The sequence below is a fragment of the Porites lutea genome, chromosome 1 (assembly GCF_958299795.1).
Source record: "Porites lutea chromosome 1, jaPorLute2.1, whole genome shotgun sequence".
NCBI classification, from domain to species: Eukaryota; Metazoa; Cnidaria; class Anthozoa; order Scleractinia; family Poritidae; genus Porites; species Porites lutea.
In genome coordinates, this window is record NC_133201.1 from 3,410,704 (window position 1) to 3,430,546 (window position 19,843).

General features: G+C 39.3%; 2 protein-coding genes across 2 annotated transcripts; one reads left to right on the forward strand and one right to left on the reverse strand.

Moving 5' to 3' along the window:
• The first annotated feature begins 506 nt into the window (after positions 1-506).
• On the forward strand, positions 507-11,655 carry LOC140942660 (uncharacterized). The gene is made up of 11 exons (XM_073391610.1): positions 507-892; positions 1,823-2,029; positions 2,970-3,119; positions 4,505-4,760; positions 5,480-5,562; positions 5,706-5,967; positions 6,943-7,035; positions 7,352-7,496; positions 8,070-9,848; positions 10,615-10,674; positions 10,924-11,655. Exons 1-11 carry the CDS (start codon positions 567-569, stop codon positions 11,124-11,126), a joined length of 3,564 nt encoding a protein of 1,187 aa, XP_073247711.1. The 5' UTR covers positions 507-566; the 3' UTR covers positions 11,127-11,655.
• On the reverse strand, positions 11,541-18,160 carry LOC140942669 (voltage-gated hydrogen channel 1-like). The gene is made up of 8 exons (XM_073391621.1): positions 17,934-18,160; positions 15,786-15,893; positions 15,183-15,310; positions 13,953-14,023; positions 13,756-13,812; positions 13,460-13,512; positions 12,859-12,941; positions 11,541-11,911 (listed from the first exon to the last, which is right to left on the reverse strand). The coding sequence occupies exons 1-8, from the start codon at positions 17,942-17,944 to the stop codon at positions 11,775-11,777; spliced, it is 648 nt and encodes a 215-aa protein (XP_073247722.1). The 5' UTR covers positions 17,945-18,160; the 3' UTR covers positions 11,541-11,774.
• Between the last annotated feature and the right edge of the window lie 1,683 nt (positions 18,161-19,843).

Here is a 19,843-nt window from a genome sequence, read left to right on the forward strand (position 1 = left end):
CAGTCGGCAGAGCTCTCTCCTTTGACGTCCCTCTCGCGCGCGACTTCTCGCAAGATTTTTCAAACAGAGAAGAAAACAGCGTCAAATAACAGCTGTCCAAAAGGTGGTCGTAGTTGGTCGTATCGGCTAGTCGTATTACCGAGGTTGTAGAATAAGGAAATGATTGGGTTTTTCATAGGAAGAAAACAGGGGTTGTGATAACAAGGTGCCAGTCCGACGCGCGCGCGGCGCGGATCAAAAAAGTCTCTAATCGTTTAAGGAGCAATCGACTTTCCGATTCTTCATTAAATCCCCTAAAGAATGACGGCTTGTCAGTCCGAAATATCGTGAAGCCTCAAGTCGCTTTTTGCTTTGCTGTTTTGTTATTTATGGCTCTTGCCCAAACACGCCCAATTCGAGAAAACGTTTTCCTCTGTGGTCCCCTGTCAAAGCGTTATGTTATCATGAAAGCGAGGTTCGTTTTAAAAAATGGCGCCTTGCACTTGTCATGCGCAGAAAGGATTTTCAAGTCCGACATTTTGTCTTGATCGAATATTCCGAATAAGTTCGCTTTCTTTTCGAGGAATATGGCGTTGAAAGAAAGCGAACTTCGGGTTTTAGGCATACTTGGCCTAGTTATTGTTATTCTGTGGGCATTTTTTGGACTAGTTTGGAGTTTTCTTCTTGTATTCACATTTCTGATTTACGCGTATAACTTTGGAAGGCAGCAGAGAAATTCTTCGCATGAAATAGGAGAAGACGAACCGGATGTGCCTTTTCAAGAGAAAATGCACGACTATTATTCGGAATTTCAGGATCTGCAATTTACTGGCTCACCAAAAGGGCAATTTACGCTGCGATCACCTATGCCATTACTGTCTGAAGTCGCCAAGAGGCTTAGTTTTAATACGAGGTAAGCTTATTAATTACGCTTAAAAATGCTCCAACTTGGCAACTATTTTCTGCATAAAGCTTGCCTTAACCTTCGTTAATGGGATAATTTTTTACTTTTAAAAAGCTCTTTTTCTAATGGGGGGTGTCTATAATAATGCATGAGTAAATGTACACAGTTGTACATTAAATAATTATTGTACTTCCGTTGATACGCTTATAAAAGCCTGCACATTCTTTGATACCTGTATACTATGAGCCATTCCATAAACTTTCAATATACAAACCCTCCCCCCATCCTCTACCCTGTGAACAGTGGTTTTTCCTGTGAGAACGCTATGCTATGAAGGGAGAGAAACCACTGCGAGTGACAGATTGCTCTTCCATTGAGCATGCTCATCCACGTGTCGCTTATGTCAAAACGTCAAATGACATCACTTCCTCTCTTTTGGCAGGAAACATTAGGGACTTTAGGATTCATCAACGAGATGGTGACGAGAATGCAAAAAAAGAGAATACGTTTAACAAGCAAAACAACAACCTTGCTCATGCATCACACTTGTTTACAGTTCTTTGCCATTTTTGCACAACTATACCCTAGCAATGCCAAATTTTGCATTTTATGGAGAACGTAAACAAACATTGACAAAATTTATTTTTCTCTTACTGCACTTGAATATGGTCCTTAAGAATTCAACCCCAGTAGGGTTCACCTTCAATTGACAAAGGAAGAGTGGGTAGGAGTATTCTGATAAAGACTGAGTGCAAATTTACAGCAGGCTTGCATTAAGGTAGCAGTTATAGGCATACAATGTAAGCAAATGTGTATCATAAAAGTGAAAAATATGAAAAAGGTTTTTTAATGTGATCAGTGGTAAGTTAGAGTGTACAGTGTATGCAACTGATGTATCTTTTAACCGTTTTTTTTGTTTTGTTTGTTTTGTTTTTTCAGTTCAATACCCCAGTATTCACCACATCAAGCAAGGAAACCATGGCATTATAACAGAGAATTAGGTAACCCATATCAGCTATCAAGAGCGAGCTCTGTTGCTTACTGGCGTAAATCAAATCACTTCAGCCTGTTAAACCCAGCATTACAGAGACCTTCCACTGTTAAGATTGCTTCACCAGATGTCACAATTAATAGAATGTTTACTTTGTAAGTCAGAGTAATTAGCATTATTTGTTTGATCATGTACTATGCATTATGATTATTTATATCTTTGTACTACATCTATTTAGGTAGACGTTAGCATTGTCGGTAGTTTCTCAGATGTGCAGGGCAGTAAAATCACCAAGTGACGTAATACAAAAGATTGAAAAGAGACTGTATAATCCCCAAACCACAGCACAAAAGCAAAACAAGAATGGTTTCTGCAACACCAAGAACACCTACAATGTCTTTCTGGTTTCAGTTCTCATCTTGATTGGTTAGACTCTCAGTGTGCCACTTCTTGAGCAAATGATTTGTTTTCTTGAAAGTTCAAAGATGACAAAAACAAAGCAATTCATCCTCGTGAGATTGGGTTTTTTAGATTGCAAATTATCAGAGATTAAAGACCTACACTCAATACTCAACTGGACTCCATCTGTGCGAAAGTCTTTGTTTGTCATATTTCCATTTTTATGCATAAAATATATACATGCCCGTTTTGCACTTTACCTTTCTCTCTCTAGCCAATTTTTTGAAACCCAACCTAACGAAATTTGCAGTCATTTGAGTGACAAGGCATCAAAAGGCAGTTTTCTTATGCTCGATAAACTTCCAAATCACAGTAATGAAGGAAAAGGAAAGGAGAAAAAGAAAGAGCAAAGAGAGGGAAAGGAGGAGAAGAGAAAAAAGCAATGGTTACACTCTTAGTTTTTATGATGGCTTTCTTTGGAGAGAGTTTTTGGCCGGAAAAAAAAACTGTTGGACACAAAAGGTCCATTTGATGGTAATGTTTTCAAAAATCTGGCTAGATATACATTGTATATTACCACGAATCATGATAATTTCTTAATGTTTGACAATGGTGACATGAGACCATTGAAATGTCAAGTTTCTTTCATATTGTCAATTTTTGTTTTAATTTAAATTATGACATGATTTTTTGAAGATCAAATAGCCCTTTCAAAAGAACTACACCAGACCCAGCAAATCCATGCAGCAGAGCTACTGTCCTGTCTGCCCTGAAGGAAAGCAGAAAAAGAAGCTATGTTGTTGATGAGGAAGATGATTTAGAACTTTCTCTACGACCAACAAAAAGGTTAGTGATCTCTTTTTTATGCCTAAAGGCTGGTGTTCACAGGGAACATAGTCAGATTCATAATCTCTACACCTCCGTTTGTGACTACGACTCCCTTGCTTAATGCTAGTGAAGACCAGCCTATGAGCAAGCTTGTTACTTATGCTTGTTCCTGTTTTTGGTTGCTGCTTTGGGGGGGAAGAGGGGTGCATTGCAGAGGAAATAGAGAGTCTAGGGGTTGTGACGAGGAGAAAGAAAGAACAAGACGAAATGATTTTCTTGGCATATGTTCGATGAGAAATCACATTATGTTCACCCTGGCCCTGGTTGTTCAAAAGGTGGATAATGCTATCCAATGCATAAATCTCTTTCCACTGGATAATGCAATAATAATTATATTGTTTTCCCTAATACTTAATAATACTGGATGGTGATTTATCCGGTGGATAACGCTATCCAAAGTTTAAACAACCAGGACCTGGTAGAAATGTTTGTCCCATTATGTGACCCCCTAGAAATTTTTGGATAATTTCTCAATATTTTTCCTCTATACAAATGTCGTGAAATATCTACAAAACATGCCTCTCACAGATCCAAACTTTGCAACAGCAGTGTAGTGTAATATGAAGTTGTACATTTTCCTATAAGAGTCAACTCTCTCTTAATAATGGACACCTCCATAAGATGGACACCTTTGTAAAAACTACAATTGGTTCCTGCCTTTCTCCACTCCCTTTATTGAACTCTAAGACAAATGTCACTCTTAGATGGACACTAACCTTAGTTTGGGTCCCAAAGGGGACCGCCATTTACAGCATGGTTCATACATGTACAATCTTGGAAGGTCTTGAATTTTATTAGTTGTTGTAAAAAGTTATTGAAGTTGGTTAAAGTCCTTGAAAAGTACTTGATTTCTTTATTAGGTCTTGAAAAGTCTTTGAAATTCACTACCTTACATCTATTCCGGACACAATTTTCTGTAAAATTATTTTTTTATTTTTTGCTAGGGAAAATTTGGCTCATCCTCTAATAAACATCATGTGGGTAATTAACATAAAAATATTCTTACGCATGAACAATATTTTATTTCTGTTTCTTTATTTTGAATGCTATTTCTGTAGCTCAGATGCCATTGTAAGTCATTTGCAAGTGTTGTTATGAAAAGTAAAAAATAATGTGATCAACTATGGCTGAAGAAGTAAAAATCGTTAACGACTCCATGACGTGTTTTTGCCATGCGTGAGGTGTTTGAAATATTCAAAAAAATTTTAATACATTGATTAAATCTTAGTTCTTGAAAACTGTAATTTGTTATTGAAAAGTCCTTGAAATTTGTTTGTCTGAAGTTGTACAAACCATGTAGAGAATTGACGCGACTGTATCCTTATTTTCAATCCGTGCTTCAGGAGAGGTACTAACCCAGTTAGCAGTAAAACTTTGGATTCTCCTCAAGAAGGCCCTTTCCTGAGATCCAACAGAACGTTATCTGGAGGTCTTAAGAGGACAGCCAATCAGGACAGTAAAGAAACAAGGAAAGAAGAAAATATCAACAAGAGAAGCAAGATCATAGATCATACTACGGTTCAGCCTGCTGAGAAAGCACAAGATCATAGAAATTCTGTGCTGCAGAAAAGAAAAAATGTTGAAACAGAATTGGCACACGTAAGGGCGTTATTTTAATTAATACTTCTGTGTTAAACACTCATTCAAATTTTGAGCAAATTTTTTTCCAAATACTTTATAACAGAGGAAAACTCTATCATCAAAAATGTAAGTAAGGGGATGGAATATTTCCTTGTTTATTTTGGAAGACTAGTTCACTTGGCGCACTCACAGAGAGCTCTGTAGTTTTAGCCTTCTGGGGGGCATGGGAAGAGGATTTTTCAAAATGGCAAGCTGACCCAGCTTGGATCAAAAGACAGTCAAAACATTACTTCCTGTAAACACAGCCGAAAAATAACATCACCTGGGCAGTTGTTTCTTTTACTTTATTTGACATGGTTTAAGTGTTGTGGTGGTGGGGGTGGGCTATTTTGTTAGTAGAAATTTATCTTGGTGAGTACAATCTGAATATCACTCACCAAGATGGCAAGTGTTCCAAAAAATGTGGTTTCCAACCCTGAACTTACAAGCACTCCCCTTGATTAAACAGTCAAACCAGCCAATGGCATACTACAGCTGTAACTGGCTACAGAATATTTGTAAGAATGATTTAGGGGCTTCACTAGGGTTACCAAGGAACAAAACCATTTTAATATTTTCAGTGTGGTGCACTAACCACTCAGCCATGCTATCTCCTGATGTATTCAAAGTCAGCTCTGTAGTAGATCATTAATTTTTTTTGTAGTAGTTTTCTTAAGCCTTGCACTAAATTTTAACAGGCTACTAGCAAGGAGGATACAGAAGGAAGTAGATCCAAGAAAATCAAGAATTATACATCCACTGGGAATGATGAATGTCACAGGTCAGTATTATCTATTAGTCTTTGCCTGTTTAATGGAAAAGCATTAGTGTACATTTTCCTGGAGAAAGTCACAATCTTCTAGAAAAAGCATTGTACACACAATCATGACAGCATTATAATAATTCACACTTCTTCCTTTGCAGACATGCAACGGTTGAAAAAGGAGATGCACACATGGGAGATAGTATAGCTGTTTCTGATACAAGTAGCCATGAAGAAGATACTAGAATAAGTGACAAGGAACACAAGGAGAATTCAACTAAGAGATCGTCAACTTCTCAGATGGAAAAAGATGACGTAAAAAAGCGCAAAGAAACTAATAGAGTCACTACTGTTCACCAAGACAGAGATGACGCCATTCAGCAGTCAGAGCACAAGGCTGTAGATGCCTCCAAGAATAAGCAGGTACATGTATGAAAGTGTGTGGTTGTTTTTCTCAAAGCTGGTTCGATGGTGTTAAGAGCCAGAGTCATAATCAGCAGCCTGAGAAAACAGCCAACATTTACGATGCCACCACTGGTTTCCCCGGGAAATGACATCTGAGAAACGGGTGCAGTAATTCCATACTGATGACTCATCACTGCCCAGATGTGGGTAGTGACTCTGATTGGTCATGCCGTGAGGGAAATTTGCTTCAACCCATCAGTTCAAGCACTACCCAAATCTGGGTAGTGATGCGTCATCAGTACGGAATTTCTGCGCTTGTTTCTTAGATGTCATTTCACAGGGAAACCAGTGGTGGTATTGCAAAATTTCAGCTTTTTTCTCAGGTTACAAAATAATAATGAGAAACATACAAGAGCTTATGATGTAGTGATCTGAAGCAGCCTTCCGATTCCTCTTAAGACTACATCCTGTACAATCTAGTGAGAACTAGCTCATGAGAATTGAAAGCAAAAGTGAAGAACTAAACCAATTACAGTGCCTGGTAACAAGCATTCTGATTGGTTTATCCCTCTGCTTCTACTTCCAACTCCAACAATCTGGTTTTCACTAGATTTTTAGTGATGGAGTCATGCCAAGTAAGAAGAAAACAGAAACGTTGTTATTTTCAATTTAACTTCACATACAACTATTTAACAATATTTTTGATGTTCCATAGCTAACAAGAACTCTCACAACACTGTTTCCAACTCTATCACTAGATTAAAGCAGCCTCAGGCTTTGATACTTAGTTGCCGAAAACCCTGCAACTTACAAATTTGTTTGTCAATGTGCGCCATTTACGTGGTTGCCACATCTCAGGGAATGGTCAAAGAAAAACAAAATTCTCCAAGGTCAGGGAGAAGAGATGAAGAAGAGTTAGTACTATACAAATCAATTCATCCCATACTTGTATGTGCATGTAGCAAGGTTATTAAAATAATGCTTTGATTGCAGAAGCGATTTATGGTTCCAAGGTTTGCTTCTAAAGAAGATTCACGACGACGAGCTGTACCAGTTTACTGTGCTTCTAATGAGGAATCTGAGATGGTAAGAGCTCTTACAGTTTACAAGTAAACTTGTTTTGTTTGTCTAGATTATAATCACACATAAACATCATCACTACAAAAAGAGCCATAACTCTTACATTTCACCACCAAATCAAGTAACTAAGGGCATTTGTACTGCTGTTGTTTACTGGCAGGATCTTGCCATCTGGGAAGCTTCTGCATGCGTGAATCCCCCTGTCTGTGTTCAGCTTGATGGCAGCATGAATGAATCATCTGTATGCTCTTATCCAATGGGAATGAAGACATGAGGGAAAAATGATAATGCAGTATTAACAAACTCTTTTAATGAATTTTAGCCTCAAAGAAGAAAAGTGAGCAGAAAGATTAACCAGGAGCAGATCAACATTGATCGCAAGCTGGCATGGGAAAGAGTCCAAAAATTTCTAGATGATGATGAAGAGGAGGAAGAAGAGGATGAAAAGGAAGAGAAGTCAAAGTCAGGTAAAAATCGTTATTTGCTGTTCTTTTCATCTTTTCCAGGACCCAATCACCCCAAAGTAGATAGATAGATAGACAGATAGATAGATAGATAGATAGATAGATGGACAGACAGACAGACAGACAGACAGACAGACAGATAGGTAGGTAGATAGACAGACAGACAGACAGACAGACAGATAGACAGACAGTTAGATAGGTAGATAGATAGATACTTTTTTTAGTGAGGGTTTCACTTAATATCCATCTCTCATGTAAGGCCTACACTTTAGATCATAGACAGAGTGAGTCCCATTTTATTACTTGTCTGGTTCAAAGACATGAAGATTTTTTTGCTGGGCAAGTGACTTTTAAAGCTCACCTGCTAAGCGTTGGCCTTTGAGAGCAGGAATTCAAGATTTTCATTTTAATTCCATTGTCCCGCAAAACTTTATAAAAGGGACAGTTTAACTAGTGTTTGCTTCAGGAAATTCAAGTGGTTCGTACTTGAATGTATGATTTCTGTATGTAGCTCTCTAATGGGTTTACTTTGTGGATACTGATTTTTCGTTTAAACACCCTCTTTTTACTTTGTAGGAGCAACAGCAGTGCCATTAACAACTGCACCAACTTGCATCTCTTCATCCTTATTAAAGATCCCTTCTGGTAATCCTGTGTCAAGCACAGTAAGTCTAACCACAGTAACCACTCAAAGCCTTGTCACACCAGCTCTGTCCACGGGATTTCCAAAACCAACCACAGGGAACCCATTAGCAACTGCCATTTCCCTGGCCAGTCAAACAAAGCAAGGAAATGGTGCTCTTGCCCAACCACAATCCTCGGCAGGGTCATTATTGCAATCCCGACAGAGTTTACTTGCAAACTTGTTAACAACCGGGGCAGTGTCGTCAACAGCTGCTACAAAACAAGATAATTTAGTTACAGCCACATGTGCTAGTGCATCAAATCCTAGCCTGGGAACTTTACAAGCAAATACACCATTTACATCATCTGCGACAAGTTTGAGCGTTCCAGGATTAAAAACGAATTCATTCTCTTCATCATCTCTTGGAAATTCTTCGTTCTTAAAATCGAAAACAACTGACAATTTAACTTCACTGACAGGTTCTTCAAATCAAAGTACATCTACAACTAGTTTTCAACTAAGTGCAAGCATAGTTCAGTCATCCGTGAGATCTTCACTGCGTTCAAGTCAGCTATCTTCCCAGAAAGTTGATTTTAGTTTTCCTGCAGTTTCTTCTTCCGGGGCATCGACAAGTGCCGTAGCTACAACACAGGGGGGGTTTAAATTGTCAGTTCCAAGTGTAACACGTAATACTTTTGGCTTAGAGACGGCTGGATCAAAAAGCAGTCATGGGGCTGCAGTTATAAATAGTAAAAATACTGTTACGTTAACAACAAGTACTTCTCAAAATCCTTTAACCTTTGGAGTAGCAGGAAACAATTTAACATCAACACCGCAGAGTCCTTTTGGATCAATTGGTAAATCTACGGCGGTTACATTCACTGCAAATTCATCAGGCATATTTGGGCAAAACACTGCACAGAATTCATCTGGTTTAACAACACAGAATAAAGAAGCATTTGGTTCCACTAGCTTGCAGTCCTTATCAGCGTCAACGGGCCAAGCACAGGGTGCCTCCAGTGTTAATTTTGGTGCAAGTCCGTTTACTCAGTCTTCATTAGGGACCCAGCCTAACCAAATTGCTTCTCAGAGTGCCTTTGGATCCTTTCCTACCCAGAATGCTTTTGGAACACAACAGAGTCAACCAGCTTCCCAGAGTACCTTTGGATCCAGTGCTACCCAGAAAGCTTTTGGAGCACAGCAAAGCCCAGCAGCTTCCCAGAGTACATTTGGACCTAAGAGTGCATTTACTTCAGAGGCACCTAAAACTCAGAATTCTTTTGGATTACAAGCTGGACAAACTTCCAGCCAAAGTGTGTTTGGAAGTCAAAGTGCTACCCAAAGTTCTTTTGGGAATCAAGCTGCCCAGAGTGCTTTTGGCTCCCCACAGCAGCCTCCTACCCAAAATGTTTTAGGAACCCAAGCTACCCAGTATGCCTTTGGAGCTCAACTGAACCAGCCGGCCAAACAGAGCGCTTTTGCTGCGCCTACTGATCAGGCATCGAAATCTACTTTCAGCTTTGCTCCAAATGCTGTTCAACCCAACACAAACTCACCTTTTGGTAGTTTTAGTAGTAAACCTTCTACACAGAATGCCTTCGGGGCAACACCTACCCAGAATGCAACAGGTACCTCTGAGGGCTTCAAATTTGGTGCAACCGCAAGTAAGACGACACCAGGAGGATTTACATTCAATGCAGCTGGCAACAGTACGGGAGGCTTTCAGTTTGGTAAGTTTTTGATTTGATGTTATAGTTACCAACATTTAGATTAGAATGCAGTTACCTGTTTTTACGGTACTTTAATGCGGACATCATAAAACTGATTCCCATGGAACGATCTTAGCTGTATATCGATAGTAATGACTAGTCAAATCCGCGTATAATTTAGTACAGCAAAAACTCACATATATGAAACTGAACTGAGATTAAGAAACACAGGATAAAATTTGGGCTCTCTGAGTCTCTTACCTAACATAAGAAGCATCTCAGTTTATTACCGAATGTTCGGGGGTTCTTACATATGCACGTACTTGATGTTTAGACATACCTGTACCCAATAACCTGCCGCGGGTTGTTTAACTTTGGATAGCGCTTTCCACCGGATAAATTACTATCCAGCGGATAAGTATTACGGGAAACAATTGCGTTACCCGCTGGATAGTGATTTATCCGGTGGATAGCGCTATCCACCGGATAAATCACTATCCAGCGGATAAGTATTACGGGAAACAATTTTGTTACCTCGCCCCAGTTGTTCGAAAGGTGGATAAGGCTATCCACTGGATAAATCACTATCCAGTGGATAGCGCAATTGGTTTCCGTAATGTTTACCCACTGGATAGTGATTTATCTGGTGGATAGCGCTATCCAACGTTTGAACAACCGGGGCCTGCTGGATAGTGATTTATCCGGTGAATAGCGCTATCCGACGTTTGAACAACCCGGGGCCTGATGAACTGACTCATCTACACAAACTTTTTTAAAATTAAATTAGGTACCGCAGGAGGTAGCAGTTCGTTTAGTGGTTTTGGACAGGCATCAGTGCAAGCTGCAAGTAAGTCCGCCCTGTTTATTGGCCATATATAGTATAAAGCTCTGATAAAACCAAGTGATAAAAGACTGGGAAAATGTGTTCTTCATGATGGAGTTGCAAAGAAGACCCATGCATTTTATTGCAACCGGGGACATTTGTTATACCGTCGTATTTTAAACTAAACTTCTCTGTTTGGTTCATTGTTCCATCAGTTCGGTTTCTTTGTCTGTGTGGTTGTTTTACACGCATTTTCTTTTTCGTAATTTTCAGCCCCAGCGGCCATGCCTGCACCATCCATGCCCAGCGGTGGTTTCAACTTTAATCCTGGGTCAAGTGGCACCATGGGAACTGCATTGGCATCTTCTACGCCTGCGCCGTCATTTGGCGCTCCAAGCACCACACAAGGTGCAAGCAGTGCGCTTTCAGCAAAAACGCGGGCTCGCTTGGCCGCCAGACGAAGAGGCAAAAAGTGAGAAGTGTTCACGTGACAATAAATCAATGCGCTAAACATTGCGTTGTTGATAGTTTCAAGTATTACGTCCCGGTGAAAAATACTTTGATCAATCAGGCTTTCCAGTGAAAGGGATGTTGTCGTATTGCTGAGGAGGGTATAGAATTGTAAGGACTTTTATAGTATCCAATCCAAGCCCTTGGATTGAATTTGCACATCGTATGGTCTCAGTGCCGAAATTTAAACAGTCCTAATGAAGAATATTATATTATTGCTGGCGTTTTCACGAGTGAAAGCGTTCACTGATTTACGGCGCGAACGTGATGTTAAAGACGAAAAATACGAAACCAGTTATAGAACCAGGTATGGCTTCGTATACTTTGGTAGAATTCATGAAGAACGATCGACATTATTCTGTACATAATTTTCTTGTAGATATGCTCTTTCTTCGTTTTATTCCATTTGACATATTTCAGATTTAATGCATGATTGTAGTAAATATCGATATTTTCTATCTTTTGCTTAACAAATAAAAACATTTGTACGTTTTATCAGTTAGCAGCCCTTATTATTATACTTAAACCTCTGTTCGGTACTCTGTTTTAGTTTTATTCTTTCTTTTAAGTTCTATTTCTCTGTTTTTATTCTTAAACAATCTTGGATCCTCCCCTCAATCACTCCTGGTTAACGCTTGTTTCTCTTCACTCTTCTCTGTGCCTTTCTCTGTTTCTGTTTCTTCTTGTTGCGCTGGCTTAGCTCCGTCTTCTTCTATCAGTTCGTAGAAATCCTCGCCGAATACGACCAGGTCTGTTGAGAAAGATCAACATTTGCTTTACACCTTGCACGCTTGCCTCCCTGAAAACTAAACTACGACTTTGTCCTTGCTTCTGTTTATTTTTTTTTCCTCGTTTTGTTTTTGTTTCATTCTCAGCCTGTCTCTAGTAAGGCCAATCGAAATGAAAAAGACATTTACTTTTTTTTCTTTAATTCCTTTCCCTTTTGCCTGGCCGTAGTGATTTTCAACCTTATGGAGCTGTATGAAAACTAGTATTTCGGCTTTACTATGGCTGTCAAATCGCTCTAGACTGTGAGCAGACTATTTTTTTTTCTCAAAATTACTGAGGAAGCGCGCCACATACAGACTGACGCCAGCGGTGAAGCATCGAGCTCCCAGAAACAATCCCTTCATTGCTTTGCGAACTTGCCGGGATAACTCGACAGAGAAGAGAACTTCAAGCAGTCTACATCCCTTTAACATTTCTAAAGCATGTTTTCAAAAATCCAGCTGCATGTTTGAAACTTCAGATGATGCTGAGTAGAACGTTAGTTCAAAAAAACGTTGATAAAAATATGCATTTCTCGTAGTAGCCGCTGTCAGTGGTTACCGTAAAATTCCGAAAATAACCCTCGGGGCTTATATTTTTCATAGGCCCTTTTTGAAGGGCTTATGTACGGAGGGAAATTTGCGTTTCAAAATTGATTGGGCTAGCTCGTAGTGGGAAAGAAATTTACCATTTTTGCTTTATTTTACTTTGTATTCGAGGGCAAATTCCAAGTACAAGCCCCCCCAAAGGGGCTTATATTCGGATGGGCGATTTAACGGAGGGTTTTTTGCGTTACGATTTTGGGGGGCTTATATTTGGAGGGGCTTATACATGGAGGGGCTTATTTTCGGAATTTTACGGTACCTAAAGTTTCGGTAATTAAAACGGGCAACAAAAACGTGCGACTAGTGATTTTAGCTCGCAGCGTACTTGTAACAACTCTGAAAATTCTCCAAAGCCGAAGAATGATAATAAAGCTGAATCCTTTCCATGCCTTCCTTGCTCGTAAGACACTGCAAAACAACACAAGATAACTCTGTCGGTTGCAACTTCATTACAAAAATAGCCTGCTATAGTAGGCTCAGTTTTTGAAAGACAACCATGAGCGAGCGGTGCGTATAGCAGCGAGAGTGTCGCGGGAGAGGCGGCAAAAAAAACTCCAACGGGACGACAGCCTGCTCGCGGAGGCTTTAAAAAGTAAGAAGTTTCACAGTCATAAGCCTGAAATTCTTTGCTACCATTGGGAATTGAGATCACAGATTACTATGGCTTGCATTGGTCGTCAAGTAAAGCCCGTCGACCAGATATCATGGGTGATCTTTTCCTTACTCGTTCATGCACTGAAAGGACCCCTTTATCTTCAGTAGGAAACAAGCCTTTCTGAAGTACTCCCCCCAAAAAGTCTCGCCCAAATATTTCCCACTGCCCCTCAAAAGGTCTTTAGGAGGACCCTGGTCCGTAATTATGTAAGAGATGAGAGTATGACATGCATTCGATTTGTTTAAAGTATCGTTTTGAATAAGTCCCTTACCTCAACACTATTTCTATTGTAAAAGCTGAAAGTACGATAAAAGCGTCGAAAATCTGAAAAATCAATTTAAAATTGGTCACTTTCTGAGTTTGTGTAGCCTCAAGTTAAAGTTTTTTGTCCTTGCCGGAGAAGGCTGGCAAAAAGACCTAACCTCTGCCGAAGTGAAACAAAAAGCCAGCGAATGTGTTATTTTGGGATCGCATGAATGTGAGCCGTCCGGGCGGGATCTAGAACAAGTGTTTAGCGCTATGAAGTCTAGAATTATGGGACAAAGTCAACTTCAATTCAAATCTTACCTCCATTTTGTCCTTCAAGTAATATTCGCATCCCATTGAATAGAATTTCAGCAAAACCTGTGAAAATAGTCCATAATATCAATTGTATCCAGTTTCCGGTCCAGATGGGCAAGGTCTGAATGCAATCCAAACCGAAGAAATACATGAGAATAAAGGGAGAAATTAATATAATCCAAAAACAGTTTTGCTAGACTTACCTCAAGGACAAAGATACCAAGAATAAAGATGCCAAGAAAATGGAGAAGAATTCTTGCAAGGTGTGTTTCATCTAAAGGAAGAAGAGTATAAGTACATGCAGAAAGTGAGACTGATAAGGGGTCGATCACGTGTAATTCGCGCTCAATGCTCGTGAATATTCGTTTTTCTGAGTACCATATTTGAAAACCCTCGCAGCGGCCTCAAAAAAGCAATAGGTTTAACAACAACTTTGCTCTTGCGTCACGCTTTTTTCTACACTTCTTTGCCGTTGCTGCACGACTTATACGAGGCGAATGTGCCGAATTTCACGGAGGGCGAAAACACAAGACAACGACTTTCTTTTTCTTTCTTTTTTTTTTCCCCTTAACTTCGATGCAAACTTCAGGATTCAACCCCTGAAAATTTGCAAACATTTGACGATCTGGGCTGAGTTGCTCAAAGCATGGTTAGCTTTAACCATCGGCTAAGCAGTATCAAAACCAATACGTTGTCAAGGTATTAAACGCTGGTTAACGTTAACCATGCTTCGAGCAACTGGGCCCTGAAGGAGATGGGATAATCGCGAGTTCATTTTTAAGTGACGAGTAAAGTTACGTCACGTCGTTTACGTTTGAATGGTCATCCTGAGTAATTTTTTCTTAATTCTCGTTCCAAATATAGTGCTTGCGAAAATGAATATTTTCACGTCACGAGCAACGTACAAAGCAAACATATGACTGCAGATTTGACTGCAGTTACAGGTTCAACCCCTTATGAGTTTCTGGTCCATGTGCGCATGCTATATTTCTAGCAGTTGGCTAACTCAGAACTGTTTTGTCGTTTACAGGTGGGTCTTTCAATTTATTGTTAATTTGTTGAATTTATCAAAACTGAAGGGCGCTAGTTGCGATAGTTTATAGAGCGTTTTCACTCACGTGGCCAGCAACTATGCAAATTTATGCGAACAAATAAAGCATTTAAATAAGACCCTGTTTACATGGAGTGGGGGACCCCGGTCTAGTGGGGTAAGTTTCTTTTGTTTTGTGTCCTCCAGAGCGTGAAAACAAAAGAAACCAACCCCACTAGACCGGGGTCCCCCACTCCATGTAAACAGGCCCTTAGAAAAGAGTCCAACTCCCACAGGATTTGTTTGCAACACCAACATCGCGGCCGTCATTGTTTTGGAACACCAATATGGCGGCCGTGACGTCATGTAAAAACGCTCTATATTTTCAATACAACTTCGTCACCTTTTATGACGTGGAATTCGACCAACATGAGAATGAGATTGATGAAAACTTCTATCAAAACCAAGACAAGGAGTCCAAGTTGCCACGTCATCCCTGTCAACATCTCAGCAATAAGGTGACGAAGAACGCTAACAAAATAAAGGTAAAATCCTTTAATTATTTGCTTACGGTTATCATTATTTTGAAAATGCTGATTGATTCCTACAGTTCATCTATGTTGTGCCTAGGGCTAGTCCTAAGGGTTTCTGACAACTGAGAGATTTGCCCCTTCTCATCCCAAGAGAATTGAATGGCAAGCGATTCTCAAAACTGAACGAAGTACCCTGATTGGCTGTTCTACGGTCAGGGCCATATGATAAACCATTTACTGCTCAACAGCTTGAGGCAGTAATAAGCTCTCGATCAGTCGTCGCTTGGTCCGTAATGCCACCACTTCGGTGCAATATTAATACGTTACGACCGTTCACGGCTTAACTGCCGATTTTTCATGATCACTATACTGGACAGCCAGATCAACAGGCGCTATTAACAGAGCTTGGCAGTTAACTCGAATAGGTAAACAAAAACAAGTCTCTTCAACAGCAGGAAGCGCATGCCAGTCACCTGCAGCACTCTTCGCAGCTGCCTTGCTGGTATGTTTCAGTTAATCTTCCCTGCCATATTTCCCTGTATGTTCGTCTTCCATCTGTATCATCCCTCTTTACTTTAGAGCTTGAGATACAAATAAATCATTTATTATTAATTTTAAACAATTTTCTATCAAACAAGTACAGTCGAACCCCTCTTCAAGGACACCCGCTTGATAAGGACACCTCATTATTACTGACACTTTGCTTTATCCCTCGGGAGAGAAATCCCTTATATTTTCTCAAAATTTAATTCAACCTACTTAATACGGACACTTTCTATGGCCCCCCTTACTGAGTATTTTTTTAAAGGGGTTTGACAGCTAGGTGACAAAAACTACCCGTATGTTACGCCTGAATTTAACGGGCTCCTGCATGCCTCCGTATCCATTCACATTTTTTTTCTTATTCCAGTTGTCATGTCGTTATCATATAAATTGAGTTAACCACCAGAGCCAAGTTGTTCGAAGGCCAATTGCCGTATTTCCTCGAATGAGCGCCCTAATCCCCTTCCCCCCCCCCGACTCCCGCCCCCCCCCCCCCCACAAGCACCCACTCTATCTGCCATAATAGAGATTTAAGCAACCACGACGGCAACAGCAGCGAAAACGTTATTTTGAAAGCGAGTTCCCGCTGTATCAAACTTTATTACTCTAGTGTTCCATTTGATTCAATTTGTCTAATGTTGGGGAATTCTTCAGGAGTTGATTCTACTACTGTATCGAAGTTCAGAAAAAAAAAAGAAAATTGTTGTCTTGTGTTCACGTCCACCATTAAACGTGAAACTGGGAAGTTTCACGTCGTAGTCGAGCAACGACGGCAAAGAAATGTGCAAAAAAGCGTGATGCACGTGCAGTTTTTTTAATTTAAAATGCAAAGAGAAACCAGTTGCTTTTAAATAACACTTCTTATTGTTTAAGTTTTATACATACATTTTCATATTTTGTTGTACCCTGGGAGCATATCTAGACTGAGGTTTCTCTTTTGCATGGATTTTAGCGTTTACGAAGCCGTTCGCGTGCTTGTCAGACGCGTAGCTGAAGCACATGAACAAACCAACGTACCACGCGACTGACAAGCTACGCGAGCGACCTCAAGGCCAAAACTAGGCGTGCCAGAGAAAACCTTCACCTGCTCGCACGGTAATTTTGTTGCTTATGAACTACAATTTTCTGGCAGTCAGAGTATAATATAGGACTTTTAAAATGTTCTAGACAGAGGCTAAAAAAGTAGCTCAACTATATAAATACGATAAACAACATTTGAGTAGTTATTAATGAAGCAGTTAAAATATTGGATTTTATACTTATACGATCTGGCCTCTAATAGGGATAGGCGGTTTCAAAATCCAAGTGAGCCATCTCAAAACCCTCGTTAATTTATCGTTTATCTCAGATTATCAGGTCTAAACTATAAGATAATCTTTAATACTCGTCCTGTTTTTACGAAAACTCAATGATTCCCCGAAAGTTTAACCTAAGCACGAAAAAAAGCTCCGTTTTATAGCAAAATGATGACTTCTCAGATTAAAGCTGATTCCGAGACCGTGAACGTTGCATCAAGCAGATCAAGCTCGCTTGTTAACAGTGTTTTTAGAGTATTCCAACGCTTAATCAGTTTCCAGAGAATTTTACATTCTTTATATATACGCGTTCGAGACAGAGACGGTTCAAGACACAAGATCAAAACAAAACTGCATACTACCAAAATCAAAAACATAGTGGTTTTTTTTTTATTTCTGCGAGGAACATTTTTGACATATGGAACGCTTAATTTTCAGACTTCTAACAGACTTTTCCCAGATAACAACTTAACTTGAATGGAATGAAAACGAATCGAATATGCGATATTTTTCTGAATATATACCATATCTTTCCCCTTGAGGTTTTACAGAAATTATTTCCTGAGCGCCATGTATTTTGAAGTCGTCTTGAATGCAGCGAGTGAAACTGCTTTGATCATGCTTTGATCATAAAAAGTCAATAGAACAGTTTTCTATTATCTGAATATTTCAGTATACGAAGGACCACTATTCGTTACTCAACGGACAGCATTAGCTGTGTTTCTCAGTTAAAAATAGCCAAATACTAATGCAAATTTTAGACATTTACCGTCCTTGTTTTACCTTTCTTCCATTGCGAGGCGACGTCAAAGAGGCAGCTGCTCTGACTAGACTGAGCGACGAAAAAGCTCTTCAGTCGACCAAAAAAACTAACAATTCCAAAATATTCCTTCCTTCCTAGAGTTAATATGATCCATCTCGTAACATTTATCTTGTATTCAAACCTTTAGCGAGGCACAACGCGCGAACCGTGCAACAAACAGCTTGAAAACACAAAAAATATTTCATCCTTCAAAACGCCTTGAAAAACAATGAGTTGGGGAAATTAGCATACACAAATGAAGACAAGTGTATTTCCTGTTAATTTAAGGGCCCTTTTAGGAAAGAAGTAGAAAACATATGGCTTTTATGTTATCAGTTGCCTTTAAAAAAAATGTCTCGAGGGTATTACTTTTTTCATGGCCTCAGTTTTTTTAATCATATTTGTTCTTTAATTCAGTGTTTCGGACTAACAAAATGAATTTCCAGTAAAGAGTATAAATTTTTGTTTTGCAGCATTATAAAAACATACAATGTTGCAAAACTGCGGCGCTAAAATTATTAATCTCCCCCAATTCCAGTCTGTTTCAGGTTTCAAGATACTAATGTGAAGAGATGGTGAGAAAATCGTTTGAGAAAATCGCGCGGGGAGTGGCGAGTCACGGGCGTCTTTTTTTTGCTTGAAATTGCTTATTGATTGGAAGTAGAAAACATATGGCTTTTATGTTATCAGTTGCCTTTAAAAAAAATGTCTCGAGGGTATTACTTTTTTCATAGCCTCAGTTTTTTTTAATCATATTTGCTCTTAAATTCAGTGTTTCGGACTAACAAAATGAATTTCCAGTAAAGAGTATAAATTTTTGTTTTGCAGCATTATAAAAACATACAATGTTGCAAAACTGCGGCGCTAAAATTATCAATCTCCCCCAATTCCAGTCTGTTTCAGGTTTCAAGATACTAATGTGAAGAGATGGTAAGAAAATCGTTTGAGAAAATCGCGCGGGGAGTGGCGAGTCACGGGCGTCTTATTTTTGCTTGAAATTGCTTATTGATTAGAAGTAGAAAACATATGGCTTTTATGTTATCAGTTGCCTTTAAAAAAAATGTCTCGAGGGTATTACTTTTTTCATGGCCTCACTTTTTTTTAATCATATTTGCTCTTAAATTCAGTGTTTCGGACTAACAAAATGAATTTCCAGTAAAGAGTATAAATTTTTGTTTTGCAGCATTATAAAAACATACAATGTTGCAAAACTGCGGCGCTAAAATTATTAGTCTCCCCCAATTCCAGTCTGTTTCAGGTTTCAAGATACTAATGTGAAGAGATGGTGAGAAAATCGTTTGAGAAAATCGCGCGGGGAGTGGGGAGTCACGGGCGTCTTATTTTTGCTTGAAATTGCTTTCGCGGCGTTCCCACTATCTGAAAGCCTGACACACTGTTGGCTACCACCAGTCTTGTTCCCGGTCGTTGGCTGCGATTTCGAATGCGACGTCACCTGACGTCGACTGACCTCACATTTTAAGAACGATTTATTGTTAGTCTTCTTGAAGTATAAAAGATCATTAAAAATTATTATTAGGTAAAAACTGAATATTTTGACTGAAGATCTGGCGTTTGAAAGATGTTCCTTCAAATACGATGTTCAATCAAGAATTTATTTCCGTATCATGCAAAAATTCCCTTCCTCCCTATCCCCTACCCCCTACCCCCTACCCCTTTCGACGCCTGCTACGCAGGCTACAAAAAACCATGCAAAATTTTTTTGGTTCAGATTTATCCAGTTTTCGTTAATTGTTTATTTGCTTATTCATTTTTTTATTGATTGATTGATTGATTTCTTTATCTTTCTTTTTTTATACTAGTTTTTATAAATCACCAAACACAAACTGAAATACTTTTAAAAAACGTACGGAAAATAACACGTGAATCATGG